The following is a 21,233-nucleotide window of genomic DNA, read 5'->3' on the forward strand; positions in this document are numbered from 1 at the left end:
TAGTTATTGAAGAGGCAGAACTAGTTAGATTGATTAAAACTATAAACCTGTTGTCATCCATATTATGCAGTCATTAATCTATGGTTTTTCGGTAGAACATTAATTATCGATGGTTTAATTTATATACTTTTATATATTTTTGATAATATGGCAGGGACACTTTGGCACATGAAGTGGGAATGTAACTTGGTAGCCACACGGTGATCGATGATTGCGTAGGGTTAACATTTGATGCATGGTGCAAGGAAATCATGTACAGATTTTAGTGTGTTCGAGTGGGAGTTACAAATTGATATGTGACGAATGCGAATGAGGAATTCAGTTAGTAGTTGTTTACCCTTTAGAAAGGAGAGTAATATCTTTGTATTAAAATCCCCCTTCAATGCTCTTCACAATGTAAGTCTTTGTAGAACTTATCCAGGTCTTTTGGCCTTTTTACCTTTTCACTTGCAGTTTATCTTTAACTTACTGCTATTTGCTTTGTCACTGATCGCTTTAGTTTTTTGTAGATCAGTTTATTTCCTGTTAACTTGTTTTATTTTCCCTTTGATAATTTAATTTTCTGAAGATTAACTTATTGTAGGATTAGCATGTCATCGATATCAATCACAAGGTGATTAGATGTCCTTTAAAACGAGGCCATCAATTAAGGAACCTGGGACTGAATCAATCAAGTTACCAGTGACTTCTTCATCAGTGATCAATCACTGGTTCAAATGACAAAATAGTGTTTGTCTGATCAATGATCGATAACTGGTTCAGTTAAGAGAGTAGTGTTTGTCTGGTCAGTGATTAGCAATTGATAAATCAGTCCAGTGACCAGTAACAATCTGGTCAACAATTAAAATCAGCCAAGCGACCAACGATGATCTGATCAACAATCAATCAATGATCGATTATCTCAGACCAGTTAACATAACAAAAATGATCGGTAAAAGACCCTCCTTAATTGACTGTTAACTTGATCGGCCGAGGTGATGCTCGCCCCAGTTGATTGATCAACTATTTTTGTAATTGGTGCAGAAAGAGATTGACAAAATCCAAACACGATTCATTTAACGAATGGATTAATCAATTTGACTCATCTATGACATGAACCCATTTATGGCAATCTAAATCTGCTAATTTCATGTCAAATTCCTGTTGCATCACTTCATTGGAGTGAGGATTGCCATCCCTAATTATATGGTCATGATAGGGGCCCATGCATTAAGCATGGTGCTGGCTAATTTTAGAACTGGCCAGAGGTAAATTGGATTATAAATGTTTCTCTGAACAAAAACTAGGGCCTAATATGGAGGTGAACAGGAACCATTATAATAAGCATTATAGTAGTAGGAGATTTTATGAGCAAATTGTGTTACAGTCTATAAATTAATGAAGCCCTTAGAAACCATTTTAATAAGCATAACAAGTGCACAACTTGATACCAACTTTTAATTTAAACTATGACCAACAGCATCATATACAATTTTTTTTTTTTGCATTAACGATTCTCGTCACAACCGGCAATAGAAGTAGATCCATAAATTTACAATAGTAAATAGCTACTTGATACACAAAATTTTACATGGATTTGTCTGACAGTGAATCATCTACCATGCAATTTGTAGAAATGTTTAATTACCTCAGTATCTGGAAGGTTGTTTGTTCAGCTTCATCCACATCTTATGCAAGGGTGGTGATTTTTGATCCCATACACATCGATCAATCCGAATTAGGTTGAAACAAGTAACTTTGGGTGATTTTTTTGCCCCCACAGGACTGAAGTTTAGTTTTTATTCAAGTCCAATGCAATTATAAATGGTTGGTTTTGGTTTAGAACCCATAGGCCTTGGGTTACTCATGGTTTGCTTTGGATAATTAAAAACAGTAGCTAATGGTTTTAAACAAAAGAAACAAAATGGAGAAGAGAATTTGTGGCGAACAGCAAGTGTAGCATTTTTCCACTTTTGCCTCCACCTTAATTTCTTCTCCTCTCTCTCTAACTTTATTTTAATACTTAACTTTAGGTTCTCTCTTTTTGGCTCTTTTTTTTCACTCCTTAACGTATATAACCAACAAGTAGAACTATAATTAGGTGGGTGAAATGGGACCATGTAAAATAAAAAGGTTCAACATGGATTTACACTAGACAATCTGATTGTAAATGGATTAGCTGTGTTGAAGGTTTCTTTTATCGAACCATTTGACCTGAGTCCATTTCGATCCGAATCCTGTGCTTTTTGGTTTTAAATGAAAGAAAATTCACAGGAATTTTAGTTTGGCCTATCAAAATATGCCATGCAGCTGATATCAAGGAAGTTTGCCTCCCAAGTTATTTTATCTATATCAAGAAAACTACAGCAATAAAAAGGTAATCTGGTGAAAACAATACTTCAGCATTTCAAACACAGGTATTTAGCATCATGGCCAATTTGGGACCTCCAATGAGGATTTTCATCTATGACTTGCAACTTTGTCATAGATTCGACGATCTTGAAACGCCATGTCCTGATCTATATCCCCTACATCTCTCCTCTCATAACACTGCTATGCAGGACTACATCCATCTCCATTAGATAGTCTCTGACGTAAGCTCATGAACTCTCATGGCATGCTCTTTGATCATTGAATGATCGATCTGTTAAAAGTGGAGCAGCTTCCAACCGAACATCAATTCTTTTGAGTAAACAAAAGAAATCATCTTCTCTCACCTCTTTTTGAAGGGTCAACGACAATCCTGCTTCTCATATAATGATGTAGCAAACAAATATTCCTTCATACATCAAAATCTTGGAAAAAAAGAATTTCATCCACCTCCAACATCAAAAAACCTAATTGCTAAGGCAAGCTTAAATCATCTCAATGCGCTCTAGCAGACCTACATCTTCAAGCAAATCCTCTGATAGGATTCATATTTAGAGGTCTTCAAATAAGTTCAGCAAATTCCAACAATAATTTTCTACCATAGCATTCAAGAAAACTTACAAAATTCTGATACAAATTATGAAGTTGGAAAAGACAACAGCTGAGATTCTTAAAACTGCAAAGCTAATGAAAACAAAAAGGATTATCTATCAATGCATCAGTACCCAACATGATCCTCAAATGAATATGTAAAAAGACATACATCTGATGATAATCCTTCGCTGGAGGCCAGGTGTTTTGCAGGCAGGAACAATTAATCAGCAAAGAAGGAAACACCACCACGGAAGATCTGGGTGCTTTGAATAGGATGATCACTCTTATGGTCAGGTTTTCTCAACTGGAGCATCTGCTTGGCTTGCAGGTTTATAACCTTACAACAGTTTGCAGCATTAACTTAAACAGCAGTCATTATTTAATTGTCATCCACAACTGCCTCAAGAATTTGCTGTTGAAGCACCTTCTTATCATAAATCTCACAAGAGCAGATCCATGCCACTACTTAAACAGTTCAAAGATGGTGAAAACAGAAGAAATATCATGCAAGATATCACTTGGGTTTAGAGGGAGGGTTCTGAAATTTTCCAGGAACAAACACAGGGAATGAGTTTGCTGCTTGACCTCTCTCTCCACGTACCTCACGATGCCCATGAGATTCCTTCTCAGCATCTGGTCTCAATCCAGCAGCATTCTCATTGCCCCGCATATCTCTAACTGGAGCATTTAGAAGGGGCCCACCAAAGAATATCGACTGCCCCGTGTACATTAATCTCTCTAGTCGTGGCAAAGGAGATACAACTGAATCAGAGGCACTCGAAAGGGTTGGTCTTCGTCCATAAGCACTAGATTCTGCAGGAGGACTTACCATTGAAACCCAAGAGGTTCTCACTGGAACCTCCATAGTAGTTTCACTTCTAGCAGTCACAGGTACTGACACATACCGGCCAGCTTCTTGATCCCATATGACTGAGGCCTTTTTGGTCTCCCTAACAACTGAAGTAGCAGATTGGAACATTGGGTTAGTCAGCTGGGTAGTTGGAAAAGGCCCTTTTGGAAGAATGTGTGGAGGATGTTCAGGAAGTGAATGCTGCAAAGGCCGTGAACCAAGAGCAACAGGATCATGGATGTGAACTGGACTGCTTAAGCTGCTTGCAGTTTGTGTACCAGTCTCATAATCTTCCTTGCTTGCAAGACTCTGTGGATAGGAGTCCCGCAGAGGAGAAAACTTCAGCTTATTCCTTGATTCTTTAGTTGCAGGCAAATCCATGCTCGTACTACTTCTGACACTTGCATTGCCACTGGAGCTGAAGTCCACATCAGAGACATGATGAGCATCAATGGGCCGAAGAACTGAAGAGGATGCCCTGGCTTTGGCTGCAGCCTTTATTGCCTCATCGGAGTCCAATTTGGCAAGCTTCCAGGCACTGATCTTAACAGCCTTTCTGGACTTGTTTGCTCTTTCAAAATACCCGGCCGCATCTGGATCAACAGTTGAAGGTACCATACCTGGCTCCAAATGTGGGATGACTTCATCCTATTTGAGACCAAAAGCAAGAAATCAGTCCACAGAAACACTCATACTTTCCGTTTTATTTTGAAATTTAGATTGTCATAAGATTCAAAATTACAGTTGAAGAAATCAAACAACATTAATTGGATGACCAGTCTTGTTTATACTGAATCATCCATGTGATTCCCATGCATGCTCTCACTAGTCTGAAAAGCTAAGATATTGGTATTTTAAAATTTTACTGATCCATCCATTTTTCAATATGCCAGGAAAGGTGAACATGTTGTGGAGGCTTACCTGCTGGTCAACAAATACCCTTGGAGGAGTGCACCATACACCTTTATATTGAAGGCCCATGCCCACAGAACTTCCACCACTTAAACCAGTTGTGGCAGAATTACTTGGTGAATAAAGAGCATTTTGTCCTTCCTCATCTGCAGATGCTGGAGGTGCTTCACTCATAGCTCTCATAGCAACAACATACTCATACGTCGTAATTCCCTGGCATATGAGAGGAAAAGATTCAACTGGTTTATAAATATGAAAATTCCAAAGGTACTCAGCTTTTCTTCAGACTAACCTTTTTCATCAATATCATGTGGAAAAAGAAGAGTTCACCCAAAGGCACACAAGCCAATAATGATACTGCAGTACATGTGGCCTACATAACAAAATCTTGGAATTATGTTTCTCATATTGAAGGTGTTATTTTCTCAATGCATTCCGAAGAGATTAGATTTGTTCAGTCAACGAGTACTTCAAAATGATATGAAGATTTTAGTTTTAGAACTACTAGTTATGATGAAGCAAGTCATATCTCTATAAGAAACCATGATAGTATTTAAGCTGGCAGTAAAGGCAAAAAAATTTTGCTACTCAAATTTTTTGGATAGAAGTAAGAATACAAGACATTGACATTTAATGGCGTTTGTACATGCTTTGAATTCTCCTTCACAATGGGAAGGAATAAAAAGAACATAAGTACTGAAAAATAAGGAAACTTTCATGGTCTATAACAAATGTGTGCAGTATCTACCCCTTCATAAGATGCTAACTGTACTAATAACTATTAAAGTAGTGCTTATGACTGCAATTTCCTCCAACTGGGTAGTACCTGCATTCCAAGACCATTAGCCAAATTAAATAACAAAGTCGAAAGAAAAAGAAAAAGAGTCTGAATATGCAGGATGACTGGATGAACATACTAAATCTTATAACCTAAACTCATGTCAATTTGCTTATCTGCAACTCTCTGCCTTTATGCTACACATATTATCAGTATCCAGTTTAGACTAATTATTAATCATCTTTTTTACCATTCTCTTGGTAAGCATGCCATTGAAATCATGACTAAAAATACCGATCAGTACCATACCATACCGGATGCTCATACTGAATCGGTATACAATCTCGTACTATACCGACACTAAGTATGCCTCGTCGTCTCGTACTGTACCGCATACCAACACTGTAATAGGATGGTACTAATATAGGATCCGGTATCGAGACGGTGAACCTTGCACTGCAGTACCTATTCACTAGCTCTCAACTTTCCTTCATGATATGATAGTCTATTAGAAATATGGATGTTCTGTCCTTTCTAACACACCTAAGTGATGATTATGTGTAATGCAACTTGATTATCAGAACTCCTTTAGTATTTGTAACATCAAATAAAATCAAATTATTTTTGTTATCATTTTTATCTAAAAAAATACAATATTCAAGGGTTCATCTGAAAGTGAAATGGTAAACCAAACCAAGCAATACTCTGTAAACCTTTAAGATGCATAACTGTAGGACTCATGCAGAATTTCATTCCAAGATTCTTGAAATTGGTGCATGATACCATCAAAATAAGAAAAATATGGTTTGGGGTGGGTGGGTGGGTGGTAGGTCAGCAAAAAATAAGAAGCCTAGTGGCAATTTAATATGCTTGTTAAATAGTACATGATATATGCCTAGATAATAGGCAGATTCATATGGTCATTTTCCAGCTTGCCATGAGGGTAAATTGGTGTGTCAATCAGATTCACACACAAATTTCCAACCTCGAACAATCATTCCCAAGGAACTGTACGAATCATCCGTTTCAGCAAAAAAAAAGAAAATCATTCCCAAGTGCATGATTCAATAGAGATCAGTTAAAACTTGGCTGTGCAACTTTAGTGCCCAAGCAATAACAAAATTCGCTTAAATTTTGTTTACATAAAACACCAAAAAAATATGATCAGAAGCACTAAACAAACTAAAATAGAATAACCAACTTGGCTATGGAAACATCAGACAACGGGCCCTTGATCAAACATTTCATGCCCTGGACTTCTTCAGACCAGATGTTGACTTTTGGTGTATCAACTCTTTTGATGCTCCATGAGCATACTATCCGATAATCTTAGCCCCACAAATTCTCATGCAAGAAAAGGGCAATCTTGATATCTAGTTGTGTTAAAGAATGGAGAAAAGATAAGGAGGGGGAAAAAGACTGGCAATATCAGTGTTCGCACAAGGGAAACTTTCAAAAATTCAACCTGAAATGTTAGAATGCATCACTACTTTTTTAACAACCTATCTAATTACACACACACACACACGGAGGGATAACCTTAAGTTTTGATGCCAAGTAATGTAGGATGCTATTTTAAACACATGGAGGAGATAACATATGATGTAGCATGGATCGGAAGATCACTAGATCAATGACAAAGCCTGCCACAGTTTCTGTGGAACCAGCAAGTTTCTGGAAGGCACAACTTTTTGCACAAATATTGGATTTTAGTGATCTTGGAATCACTGAAAAGGTCTCTTACATATCAAAGATTGTATCTGTTGAACCAGCAAAAGTAGCTTTTTGATGTTCACTCAAAACACATGCTTCAGACCAAAGTCAAGATATAGAGGTGAGAGGAAAAACTAGACTCTAAACCTTTTGAATAAACAAAATTACTAGCACATAATACCTCCATAGTGCCCCATCGAAGATAGTGGCCCAGACCCAATTCGACAAATACTTTCTTATAAAACAGAAAAGCCAACTAAGGATGGCAATGGTCCCCAAACCTGCAACAGTTAATCATCTAGAGAAAACAGGGCAACCTTGAAGCATCAAACTTACCACAACAGTTGCAAATGGAGCACGAGAAAAGCCATTTCCTAATTTCTCCTTAATGCTGATCTCTGTACCCTTCTGATTGACAAAGCAGAGAACAAGAACAGCAACGCCTACACCACATTCAATTGCAAGCTGGCGTACAAGAAAATGTTATGAGTTCAAATAAACTGAGGAACTCAAGTCCAAAGAATTCAACAAATTTACATAGTATTAGCAACATACCCAAATGAGACTAGTGGCCATAAGAGAAATAAATGTTATATAATTTTTCCTCCCCACGCAATTATTCAGCCACTGTAGGCAAATATATAACACAGATATGAAATTTTTTAGCTAATTGACAATTAAGAAATTAATAATTTAAGTATTACAGGAGAAAGTACCCGACAGTGATGGTCAAACCCATCAACACATTTATCACAACTTCTGCAATGTTTACTGAACTTGCGGACCTGCAAGGTGCACAAATATATGAAATCTAAGAAGTCATAAATATATGAACTACTCTATAATTCATAGATTAGAAACTTCACTATAATTAGCAGATGTCCAGCAAAAAGGAAACTATTAGCACATAAAGGATGTGCATAATTCAAGAAAGAAGGATTTTCAAATTATGATCATGACTAAAATCATTTCAGGAACAAATGCTGGAAACAAGCACTTATATGGATATTTCTAACCAAAACCATTTGATTAACAGGGATGTGGTAGGTTAAATTATTAACAGGTGTGGTAGGTTTAATTATTATGAGGTAACTGATGTGTTCAATTGATGTGAGAATAAAACTTATAACAAGGCATTAAATCAAAAAACGTAAAAGATCTCGAAGAGGAAGCAATCCAAGAGCATTTACTCAAATCACATATGCCTTAAGTTACTTTATTTAGGGACCTACAAAAACTACAAAAGCTAAGAAAATGAGAGGAAAACTCATTCTTCAAATACTTATTGTTACATAAATTTAAATTTGATTACCTAAAGTCAGGAAGTGGATGGAGGAGTGGGGAAGAGAAGCTCTTGAGAAAAGAAAATGAAAAAGGAAAAAAAGGAAACAGGGATTGAACATTTCAGTTACTGAGGACGGAATACACCCAGAAAAATGGTTGACGGATGGATGCAAGCATGCAAGGGAATCTGAATTTTGTAATTTACAGAAAGGTTTCAGGTGATCATGTGGGAGATTAATTACTTGTCAAGAGTCCTAATAGGACTCTAATACCTGGGCTTTATGTAACTTCTTTGCTATGTTATGAATCTTATATGTTATGAGTTCAAATTGGACAAGTTTAAAAGCTCAACTAAGTCTAAGAAGCCTAAAACGCTTGTAAAGAGTGAGATATGCTGAATATTTTAGTTAAAAAAAATCTAATTTCTTCTCTCTCCTCTCCCCTCCATTTTTTTAATCTTTTCTTCCTTCTCTGACCTTTAATCAACTAAGTACCTGTAGCTAGTTTCTTTTAATTTCAACTTGTCATCCAATTTGAAATATCACTTGTTTAATTGCTCAAATCCATCAAAGCCTGCAAATCCTGGAATTTGCAGAAATCTGAATAGTTGTGTAAAATTTAATTTTGGGTATAGATTGCACACTCTCTTAAAGTCCTAACACCTCGAACTTCCTAGTACCAATAACCAATCACTAAGGGCCTGTTTGGCATTATTGCAGTATTTGTGTTTTTTGTTTCTCTAAAAATTAGTGAAATACCAAGATAGCACAAGGGCATCATACATCTTATTTTAAATTCCATATTTTTTTTAAATTGTTGGGTGGTGGATGATATTACTGAGATAACAACAACTGTAGGTGATTTATGTCTTAAAAAAAATAATAGGGCATAACAACTGTCAAAGCAACTAGTAGTGGGATAATATAAATATAGGATGTCTCAAAACTTAAAAGATACCTGGACCATTCAGTTTGATCTTAAGTACCTTAAACCAATACTTAGATATGGGCATTAATATGACACTTTGGTATGGTCCACAAAAAAGGATCTGATACTTGGACACACACCTGCACGGCTGCACCTAACAAACCCAAGTGCATGTAACATTTGGGAAATGGAGGAAAACAACAAAATAAACAAAAAGAATGACACATAGAAAATTAGCAGATCCTTTTGAGAAAGAAAAGTAGCAGATCTTGATAATGAATTTAAATGAGAAGACTCTGAAATTAAAAAAAATAAAGAAATTTAAAACAAATAGAACATGAAGAGGATATGACCAAATCTGAGACCTTGAGAAACTTTTGGAAGGAGACAATTTCAAGCAAGTATGGTAAATGATAATTAATGCCCTTGATAAATTTTTTCCCTTTCTGAATTAATAAATGCCTTGGCAACATTTTATGGTCTACTTCCATGATAGGTTTCAAATAATTGTAATGAAGAGAGGAGAAAAAGAAGATGCATAAGAATTATCTTGGAAAATATATGCTGCTTCACTACTGACTGACAAATATATAAACTTAATATAAGTGAGGTTTGATGTGACAAGTATAGTTTGACATATAAAGGGATTCTAATACAACACTACAGTTATGTAATGGTTTTCCTCTTTCATCAATGTCATGACAATATCTTACATGTATTACTTAAGAACAAAAAAGAATTGATGAATTATCAGCAATAATCTTCAAAAAATCATATTGTCTAGAACCTTTACCTCAGCATTGCACAATGTACAGAACAAAGCATCTTCCTCACCAGCTTGTTCTTCAGTAGTTTCTGGTTTGCGGCAGTCATCTTTTACAAATAATGCACAGATGAACCCTCCAAATCTGCAGCAAGGTGACTTAATTCTTCTTGGTGGGTGCACCGGGGTATCTATCCTTGCATCTCCTCCAGGTGAAGCTTTTTTGTTAGGATTACCATCTAGAGAGCTTCTACAAGCTGATGATGGAGAAGAATGTGCTCCAGTTGCATTATTGTGAAGATTGTCACGTAAATTTGTGCCTTGCACCCCAGGATTATTCTTAGGTAAATTGATCACCTCATCATCAAACTTTGACATAATTCCAGGATCAGCAGGGTTTATGCGTGTACAACGGACATAAAGGATAAAAACTGCAAGTGCCTGAAATAACATTATGGGAAATAAAGAATCAAGAGTATTAGAACTCAATCCATCATGTCAACAGAAGCTAAACATGCATCTACAATTGCCTTGAGGTAGGAGTTCACGTACCACAGGAGTGTAAACAGCAATTGAAGCATATTCAAATATCTGTTTACCAAGAAAGGGTGCAAAGAAAGCATAGAATGCAACAACCAGAAGAAAGAACACCGTGAGAGCAATAACCTATTAAAAGAAATGCAAATGGAAAAGAAAATTAGTACCGAGTAATATGATTTCCCAAAATAACGGAAACTAAAGCTTAAGAGATAACATATTGATAAACCCAAGACGATAATAAAGATCATTTCCTTTCAACCGACAACATAAAATTATCATCAATATCACAATACTTCTTGCCAAGCTTTACTGTACTTGTACCAGTACTGGGCACCAATAGCTTACGGTACAGGTAGGCATGACACACCCCCAGACGTGCACATAGGAAGCTTCTGGCAATACAACTTTGTACAGGAAACAATACTTCTTGCACATTAAACTTCTCTAATTTCAATACCAAAGGAAATGCATCATTATCGTTCGCAAGGAAGTACTGCTTGCCATACCATGCCAAAACAAAAAAAAAAATTAATATAAAATGAGGACTTTTGGCTTGCTACCTAGAGGTAACAGTCTATATCAACCTAAGTTGAACACACTACAAGCTGATTCAAGCAGGCATGTGTTGATATGGGTTGGCACACCGGTACCCAGTTCCGGTCCAACGCCCATTCAACAAGAGCAGTACATATCCACAAGAGCAATACTGGAGCAGCAAGGGTCTTAGATCAAGGATTCAAAAGCCGCCCAGATCATATAAAACAAAGCCCATACAATTGTCTAGGGGCTTGGTTCGGGCTAAAATTGACAGAATCGCATTCGAACAGCCCAAACTGACCTGGATCATGCAATTCATGTGCAGATCAAGGTTTTTCACCCTAGACCAGCTCCAAACTAAGCGGTACACCTCAATACTGCTCAATATACCTTGTTTATGTTGTTCCTTCCTCTTTTTCCACAGTTTGAATGTGAAAACCAGGGGAAGGAAAGGTAGAAGACGGTAATCGGGATTTTTGCATCGGATCCTTGAATCTAAACCCATTTCTTCAGCTAAAAACACATTCTAGTTAGGTGATTTTCTTCCCCACCCTTTTTTCTAAAATTTATTCAAAAAACTGAACCTATATTTGAACTTAATTTGGAAAACTAAGGGGAAACTCTGGAAAATTGAATTTACAACATGTTTGATCATTGGATCATGCCATAGAGCATGAATCCAGCATCAAAATCAAGTCATTTTGGGGATCTAGGTTGATCCTTAAAGCTTACACCAAAAAATCTTGTAAGACATGCAAATGTTGTTCATTCAGATTTATCTTCAAATATTGTCAGTCGTCATGAAGGGGCTTATCTACAACCTAACAAGAATAATTGATTTTCAGTTATTAATTTTTCAAATTAATCTTCAAAAATTGATTTTAAAATACTAACGAATTTTGGGAAAATGTAGCATGTTGGCACTAGTGATGTACACATGCTATCAAAATTTAGGCGATAATAGATTAATTTTGACACAAGTAGATCCTTTTACTTTGTGAAGAAACATTAAAATCATGATAATAATGACTTGTAAAACTAGATCCATGTGATTTTTTTTTTACAATTAGAAGCACTCTAGATATACTGGATCCTTGAAGCAAGATGAAGAGATCTGACATATAACTATAATGAAAAGAACAGTCTATCATCTTACTTGATTTCTGGTTTTAAAAATACAACAGTGCCATATTTCTTAAGAACTTGTTTTTCAGATATTATGAACTCTTTACTATTTTAAAAGAACTTTTTGAAGAACAAGCAAAACAATCCTTTGCAAGCACATCAATTTTTAAAAATTGAATTAAATCAATTCATAAAGTTTGGCAACCATACAGCCCCTACCATCAACAGAGCTGCTAAAGCCATTTTTTTGAAATATTACATATACATACATATACAAGGCACTATTAGACCTTAATTTTTGAATGCCGGTTGAGGTTATATGGATATATTGCTTTCCATATTTAAGATATATAAAAAATTAGAATTCCACCTTCATTGCTTTTATGTTCCTGTGCAAACTCCAAACCAGAATTAAAATATCCTCAACTTAGACAGAACTAATATTTAACTAACAATGATTTAGAGTTTCTGCCAAACCAACCAATAGGACCCGTTATAATACATCTGTAAATTGTGCTAATGGTTAGCTATTGCTTCATTTCTTGGAATTCCAAGGGGCATTTTCTTATTATTAAATGAATTTCCAAGTTTTGAAATTGTTTTAAATACTTGCAATGGTGGGTTACAAAGAAATTGAGCCTAAGTGCACAGATGCTAAAATCAGTTGTTTCATATCATCGAAAAATTCCCCACAAAGGAGTAAAGTGTTTCCATGTGTGAATTAGTTCCTGGGCTAGGGGGCGGTGGAACTGTGCTACATGGACATAGACAAACGAATCAGATTTGAACAAATATCCAACCATTTGACTCAGCAAGAGGGCAAAAGAAGAACAGGGACATGTTGGAAGAAACAAATTTTAGCTAATATATAGTTATTTTCAAATATTGCATATGAAAGAACATATTAAAATATATCATTTGTTAAGGTCTTCTAGCATATATTTTTCTCATTCAAACTTCCCACTCAGCTCAAGGATATATGAAAATGATATTTTGCAAAGTCATTTTAATACCTACTCCTTGACTAACCTCAAAAAAAGAATGACAATTCACCTTTAATGACATTATAGCAAGTCAAACACATAGTTAGGAGTAAGGATCTTTTGGGTGTTGTAGCCCTCTTTTTCAGCATATATTTTGGTATCCTAAAGCTCCAATCTAGTAGACAAGATTAAAAGAAATACTTCTAAAATAATGTACTTTTTGTTGCTTTAGAATGTAAGCATGAAATGATACTCCCAAAGACACCAAAGCAATATAAAAAAATATCTATTTTTTTTCCTTTACTCTGCATTTTTTTTCTTTATTTTTCTGAAGATTATCAATTCTTTTTTCTTCATTTGGATCTTCTTCATTATACAATTTTAATAATGACACAGCTAAAACCAAACTGAAACTTGTTCTTACACTTGCATGCTCTTATCAAGTCAGTTCTAATAATCTAGTAGCCAAAAGAAGTTGCACTAAATTGTCCATGCAAACCAATTTCTTTGAGAGATTTGGCGTGCTTAACAGAGATTTTAAAGTTTACAGTTTTACACCCAGGTTTCATAACAATTTTGAAGTCACATTTAATGGAGATTTTCTGATTCTTTAGTCATTCCTTACACAAGTTATTGATATATGATCATAGCAAATTCCTTTCAGACTTTAAGAATATATATTTCACATAAGAGTATACAGTATTACTGTGCATTGAACCATATTTTAAAGTGGCAATTATATTTTGGTCTCATGAAAAAGATACACCCTTTCTAATCTTAAGACACGTGACAGCTGCTTTTATTCAGACCATATTGGCTAGAAATGACTCATGGAAAACCACTATGCAATGATAAAAAGATTAATATACCTGACTCTTGAACAAAATCAAACGTACCCACACTCCTTTTTTGTTTGGTAGGGTTTAAGCAATTTAAGTTCTCCCACAGATTACCTCCATTAAAAATTTGCATCAAAGATAATTTAAAACAACTCAGTTTCAGGAAGAAATAAGAGTTAATTACTTAATTCAACTTGGTAAAGGCATTCTGCATGCTTTATATTTTTCATTTAATCCATAGGCAACTAAGTTTTATTAAGGTTACTCTACTAGACTTGAGTTCTACAAATAGATTTATGCTTTGGAAAAAGCAATACTGGGGTGCTTAAAGTAGGAAGGACTTTGAACTATTTTTTCCTCAAAAATTCAATATATTCTAGAATATCCAACCTCAGTCACTAGAATGCATTGAAATTTGATATTCATGGACAGTGTACTAACACCATAAGTTACCTAACATACTCCAGTGGAAAAATTAGTATAACTCTCTCTCTAATAAACTGTTAGACTTGGAGAGAATATTACAGGATGTGTCCTATGTTGCTTAAGAAAGTACTTTTGTGACTTTTAGAGCAAAAAAGTCCATTCTTAAAAAAATCAGTGTTTGGTGGCACTATCTAAGAAGTGTTTCTACAAGTAGAAACAAGGTATGCTGAACTGGTATCGGTAGGTGTACCGGTCGCCTATCGGACCAGTACCGAACCGGTCTGCATAACATAGCCTGATACCGCTGGGTTCCAACCCTATAGGGGCCAGAACCATTTTTTAACGCCGAAAGTAGCATTCCTTGAGACCGGTCTGGGTCGGTACGGGTCAGTTCAACATTCTCCGAGTACAAAAGTTAAACAAGTGCTCTTAGGAGAAGCCAGAAAATCTAGCTTCTGGCTTTTTCACCTAAAGAACTTTTTTAAAAAGCAGAATCAACAAAAAGCATATGCTTAGACTCTCTAACATACGAGCACAAATATAAACAATTTGAAGGAAGTTCGTACATACACATATCCTTTACAAGCTCAAACGAAAAATAATTTTGAAGATTCCTATTTTATCAAACTAAACATGTGCTGCAGTGTATATGTAATATAACAGGCTCCAGAATTATGCATCATTACTCGTGTTGTTTGGAGAATCGAAAAACATAATTATTTGTAATCAAGAGAACGGGTTACTTATGAGGATTATATTGGCCTAAGAATTGCCCTTGAGTCTAGGAGGTTAAGATTTTCTTTGGCATGTTTTCTTATGTATTTTGCCTTTTTCTTGTCACTTCATTCTTTAATTTAGCTTTGTCATCTAACTTTATTCTTAGCAATGGGTTCTAAAAATTCTTTGAATTACATTCCAGTTGTGTACTCTGGTTTTCTACCATTTATTTATTGTTCACCAACAAGAAACAAAAACAAAAGAAGAATGAGGGGGAGTGACAAACAAATAGTTCATAAGCAGGCAATTGAACAATTTATTGCACGACTGTAAGTTTTATAACTGCCTAAATATGACTAAGCTACTCCATATACATCATATCTAATAAGTCATGTCACCCTACTTGCCAATCGGCCAATATTTTAAAAGATGTCTACTTAGGAAGCAGTCACCAATGCGCCTTCATAAATGTTTCTGCATCACGTTTAAGCATGGAGGACGAGAGTGATTTACAAAATATTATTGAGCTAATAAAATATCCTAACATTGCAGGGAGAAATTTTTAAAAAATTAATATTAAACTATAAAAAGATAAAATGCAAATCAAATAAATATTGAACTAAGGAGGCATAAAAAATATTATTATAAAAAGTAAAAATACATAATAAAAACAAAATTAATAATTTCTAGGATTAAACATAAATTTTTTTAATAAATGAAGGTTTTGAATAAGCCAATGTCATTTTTTAAAAAGTTAATATTATATTATAACTTGTGATATAATAAAAACAAAATAGTCATTAAATATGATTATGAAAGTTCCAAATGCCAATTAAAAGGGAAATCAAGTCAACAACTCACATAGTAAAAAAAACAAAGTATGAAAAAAAATTCAAATTTAACCCTATCCTAATTAGATCTGACCACAAATTGGATCAAGTATGGATCTGATCAAATTGGATTTAACTCAATTGATCTCGACAACCCTGATATGATACAATGAAAATTAGTTAAAAACTCCAAGTTTAGCTTGATTGTGGCCTAAATCAGACATAAAATAGAGCGAGCATGATCCAAACCCATAAAGTGATTCATTAGATGCAAATCTAAATCTTAGGCTTAAAACCAGTAACGGTTGGATATTGACGAAGCTAGAGACATAAACTGATTTGAGATTCCTAACTACGTGATATAATTACCAATAAATATTTTATTTTTGAGATTCCTAAGTAAGAAATGGAGCAATGATGTGAGAGAGGATGACAGACCTTATGTAGTTCATTGGCAACAGTTTTCTAAGTTTACAAAAGCGTTGGTATCATTTGAAGAACCCACAATGAAACTCTCTTTCTTTTTAACTTTTGAGAATCCTAATTAGGGAAGCCAAACAGCAACTTGAAAGAGGAGGACCAGCCCGATCTAGTTCCTTGGAGAAGTCCATCAAACTTCTCTTTTATGTTTCTATTAATAAAACAGAGAGAGAGAGAGAGAGAGAGAGAGAGAGAGATAAGTCCATCAATCCTTTTTTGACATTTCTAATGAACGAAGCCAAACAAAGGCATGAGAGAGGAGGATAAACTTCATCAGTCCATAAGCATTATACGATTGCCAGGGATACATCTAATGTACTTGGCAATTCACAAATTTCTAGGAGTCAATCATATTGTATACTAAACCAAAGGAAAAGGAGACGTCCCTCCATCAGATAAACAATGGTTGGGTTTATATGTTTAATAAGTAGTAAATTAATACACTAATGATATGGTAAAACCTTAGTAGCAGAAATCGTCCATTTAGGATAGTGTGTCCACTTCAGAGTCTCTTCAACAACTTGTCCCTGCACCCAACAGCCAATTCCAAAGCATTTCTTATTAAGAAAAGAAAATTATGAGAGCTACCTCTTTGTACTTGGCTCCCGCACGTGCACCTTCTTTTGATAACTAAGGGTAAAATAATTGATGATGTGAGAGTCAAGTGAGCCTCTTGTTTTTTATTCTTTTCACAAATTTGCTCTTTTTTGGAGAGGGGAAAGATTTCTCTCTCCTATCTATTTAATGCATATATAGGCATAAAATACAGATGTTGCCAAGGCAATACCTCCCATTAACTTGGGACATCTTATTTCATACATTTTGGGTGTATACATCTTGTTACATCTTATTTCCAAAATTGCCAAGTCTGATATACATGTTGAGAGTTGATGTCAGCTTAACAACTAGAAGTAAAACATTCTCAAACTCTCATAGGTCCCTTTTCTGTCCATAACACCCATATACTGTTGGTTAAATTAAATTCCTCCATATGTTTTGCAATGTTTTAGTTATTCTACTTGAAAAGGGAAGAAAAATGTTCAAACCCACCAGCAATTTTTCCATTATTAGTCTATACCATGCTGATATAATTCACACCTTGTGTTCTTCACAACCATTGAAAACACAGGGAACACTACTCATAGAATGGCTGACCCAAAAAGAACCTATATTATAACAGGTAAGAGAAAAGGAAAAGAAACAAATTATAAGCAAAGTCGAATCTCTTTATGGATGATATATGAATCAAATGCATATATGGAGAACTTAAAAAAAAAATTTAACAAAAAGTAGTTCTGATCATATTTATTGTCATCTTATCTAAATACAGTTTCAGTAACAAGAAATTAGCTAATGTCAAGCATGTCATCTTCTGTTAAACATATATTGAACTTTCACAAGGTACAATCAGTGTGACTGGAAATTCAAGGGCATCTATGCAGATAAAAAATCTCACCCAGCAATCTACGCAAAATAACCAACGTCATTAACGTTCAGAAAGGAAAAAAACATGCAACAAGAATGCGTCCCCAACAGAAATAATGTGAATCTTTTCAGGAAAAAATGTAAAATATAATAACAAAGATGGAATCATGAGCCCTTCCGATGTCATTTTGCAATCCATACAAAAAGTTGGCTTCATTATTAATCAAAAGCACAAGTGGAATTAAGAAATAGAATAGATGCCGGTTCCTCACAAAAGTAAAAGGGGAGTAGAAAAAACCAACATATTGGAAAGAAATTAACTGAATCCTGTTGCGATGAAGCAAGGATAAACCACATGGTGAACCATGGATGCAAAACATCATACAATTTCAAAGTAAGAAAAATGAACAAAAATTGAAGATATTTGAGCCCTTCTGATGCCATTGCAGAGTCTACAAACATAGTTCAATCCAGCATCAATAAGGAACACAAATGAGTCTCAGAAATAGAACAACGTAGATTTAATACAAAACCAAAGGCATAAAAAGATCCAAGTACTTCTGAAAAGAAGCAAGAAGAACCCATAAGAGAGATCCACAAGCTTGACATGGTTACAAAACTAAGAAGCAAAAACCTCAGGATAAAACCTGGAAGATTCGTGAACATGGTTGACTTGAAATGCAGCTTTTTCCGACAAAATTAAAGGGAAGAGGAATTGAATACTTCTATGAAGGACCCATGAAATCCAGAAGCAAACGAAGATAAAAACGCCAAAACCTACCATGAAAGGTACGAAAGTTTCGAACTTTTTCCAAAGCCATTTCTTCCCAAGCAATTTGAAGCCGCCGAGGGTTAGAGGAGACCCAATCCACAAGAAATCTCCCAAAAAAAAACCCACAAAAAGAACACTACCTGAAAGTTGTGAGTAGGGAGCTGCCATCCATGGCGCCTCACCATGACTGCAGCCAAGGACTCCTCTTTGGATCCCTCCGATCGGAGCATCAAAAGGGGAAAGCCCAGAGGAGAAGGGCCATAAAGGGAACCTTTTGAGTGAAGGGGGAAAAGAACAAAGAACCCCCCACAAGCCTCAGGGGAGGAAAAGAGAGAGCTTAAATTTAATAGTTTGGGTCCGGAAAAAAGTTGGTTGGGCAGCGGGGGAGTACCACGGCAGTCAATGGGCAGATTTTTTTTTTATCATTTTTTTTAAATCTGATTTACTAAACCACTAAATACAATTATAAAAATTAGAAAATAAAATAATTAATAATTCAGTAGAAATATTTACTACAATGTAAATCTAATATAATTTGCTATATAACCCACCGTCTAATCTGCAGTACTATTAATTTCAATATAAGAAACTTAAAAAAAAAAAATTATAACATATATGATAATTTTTTGCATGCAGCACGGAATTCTGGTGTAGAAAGCTTTACTCAACTTTGGTGAGCCAATAATGCTATTGATTGGTTCATTCTTTCACACGTGTGGGATATTTGTTGTATGAGCTACATTTACTACAGATTCCCCATAGCATTCAATGCCTACACATAGTGGTAAGGCGGTGATGGTAGATACGGTTCGAATCTAAGCTAAGGGCTTTGAATGCTCTTTTAATTACGGCTTATAAATGTTGAGCATTAAAAGGGAAGAAAAGGGCATTGGATCTGCACTTGGATAGTAGGGAACTTGTACGCGTGTTCTGCACCATAAGCTGTCGTTGCATGGCCCATGCATGATTCTTGTCGTGGGAGCCGGATACAAACTGATGGAGTTTGGCCTTCCCGTGGTTCACGGGTATTTGGATGCTTGGCCCTTGCATGGCCTTGATTGGGCCAATTCACTGCAACAAAACGATACTTGACCACTGTTAACAAGCATGAACAAAGACATCTCAAAAAATAGTAAACGTGGAGTGCCATTAATGCACGCTTCTTCTCCATGTAGCACTAATTAATCAAATATGATATGGACAAACTTTCTAAGATTTTGAGGCTTAAAATAGTATGGTACTGCAACTTTAAGGATATAGCTCGAAATTGCCGGAGATGCTCTCGAGCACCTCATGCTCGGCCGATTACTCTGAGCTTGGCAGCGAGCCGAGCTCAAATATTTTTCAATGCTTGATTTCATAAACAAGCAAATCTGAATGCCGACTCTGTTCAAAAATAATAGAAAATATTAGCTTATCTTACTAAAACTAAGCTTAAAGCTTAGCCAAACCGAGCTTCAGCACTTTCTGTGAAGCTTGGCTCGAGCTTGAGCTACAACTAGGTCCTGTGAACCAACGTGTGACCCCGCTAAATCTTGGCCGAACAAACATGGTGGTGACATCACCTTAAAAAGAAAAGAAAAAATAAGGAGAGGAGAAGAAAAAAAAGAGAAAATGAGGGCAATCTTTTGGCTGAAAAAGAAAAGTAAAAACATCGGAGCCTTGTCTCTCCCTTTTTCTTTTTCATTGTCTTCCACCATGGCGAGTAATTTCAAACTAAGCTCAAGCCAAGCTGGAGCAGTGATGCAGGACGAAGGTAAGGGATGGAGAGGCAGTGTGAAAGAGGAGAAGAAGAGGGGAAGAAGAAGAGAAGAGGAGAGGAGGAGGAAGAGGAAGAAAACTAGTTTTCATACATCATTTTATTAAAATCAAACAAATGCATGCCCCATATACATATAGGGCCACAAAATAACAGATAGGTCCCTACAAAGAAAACAATCTGAACAAGATCCTCAAATGACAATATGCAAATTAATCCTACCAACATAAAATAAAAATAACATAAATCAATCCAACCACAACGAAATTGGCTAGACTGTCCTCCTGCGACGACCGTGATCCCGCAAAATAATCAGTCCAGTACTAGTGTCCGCACCAACTCCCCCCGGGTAAGAAGAAGTCGACCCCGACGAATGACTCTGGTAGTACTCCAGGAGATCTGGGTCAATGCGCTGGAACTCCTCACGTGTAATCCATGTAGCATCGGACTCCGGGCGTCCTCGCCAGCAAACCAAGAAACGCTGAACACCCCCATCACTGGTAGAAACAGTCTGCTCATCTAAAATGGCATCAATATATTCTTTTTGTGCTGGTGGTAAGGGTAAATGGGTCGAGATGGTATGGAATCAAAAATAGGAGTATCATCAAGCTCAGGGGATGGCTCAGTGAA

General features: G+C 35.8%; 1 protein-coding gene across 4 annotated transcripts; it reads right to left on the reverse strand.

The window, feature by feature from the left end:
* Nucleotides 1–2,928: 2,928 nt before the first annotated feature.
* On the reverse strand, nucleotides 2,929–19,197 carry LOC103713169 (putative protein S-acyltransferase 19). Of its 4 annotated transcripts, XM_026806990.4 has the most exons (10): nucleotides 18,985–19,175; nucleotides 17,109–17,174; nucleotides 10,723–10,836; nucleotides 10,201–10,611; nucleotides 7,913–7,981; nucleotides 7,752–7,823; nucleotides 7,533–7,661; nucleotides 4,998–5,078; nucleotides 4,715–4,918; nucleotides 2,929–4,441 (listed from the first exon to the last, which is right to left on the reverse strand). In XM_026806990.4, exons 1-10 carry the CDS (start codon nucleotides 19,072–19,074, stop codon nucleotides 3,458–3,460), a joined length of 2,220 nt encoding a protein of 739 aa, XP_026662791.3. In that variant the 5' UTR covers nucleotides 19,075–19,175; the 3' UTR covers nucleotides 2,929–3,457. The 4 variants fall into 4 exon arrangements, with proteins under 4 accessions (XP_026662791.3, XP_008798218.4, XP_008798219.3 ...); XM_008799996.6 differs by lacking the exon at nucleotides 17,109–17,174 and having other exon boundaries at nucleotides 18,854–19,197; XM_008799997.6 differs by lacking the exon at nucleotides 17,109–17,174 and having other exon boundaries at nucleotides 18,985–19,191.
* Nucleotides 19,198–21,233: the final 2,036 nt, after the last annotated feature.

The sequence above is a fragment of the Phoenix dactylifera genome, chromosome 14 (assembly GCF_051530095.1).
Source record: "Phoenix dactylifera cultivar Ajwa chromosome 14, Ajwa_hap1_PhDact_Kaust_v1.1, whole genome shotgun sequence".
NCBI classification, from domain to species: Eukaryota; Viridiplantae; Streptophyta; class Magnoliopsida; order Arecales; family Arecaceae; genus Phoenix; species Phoenix dactylifera.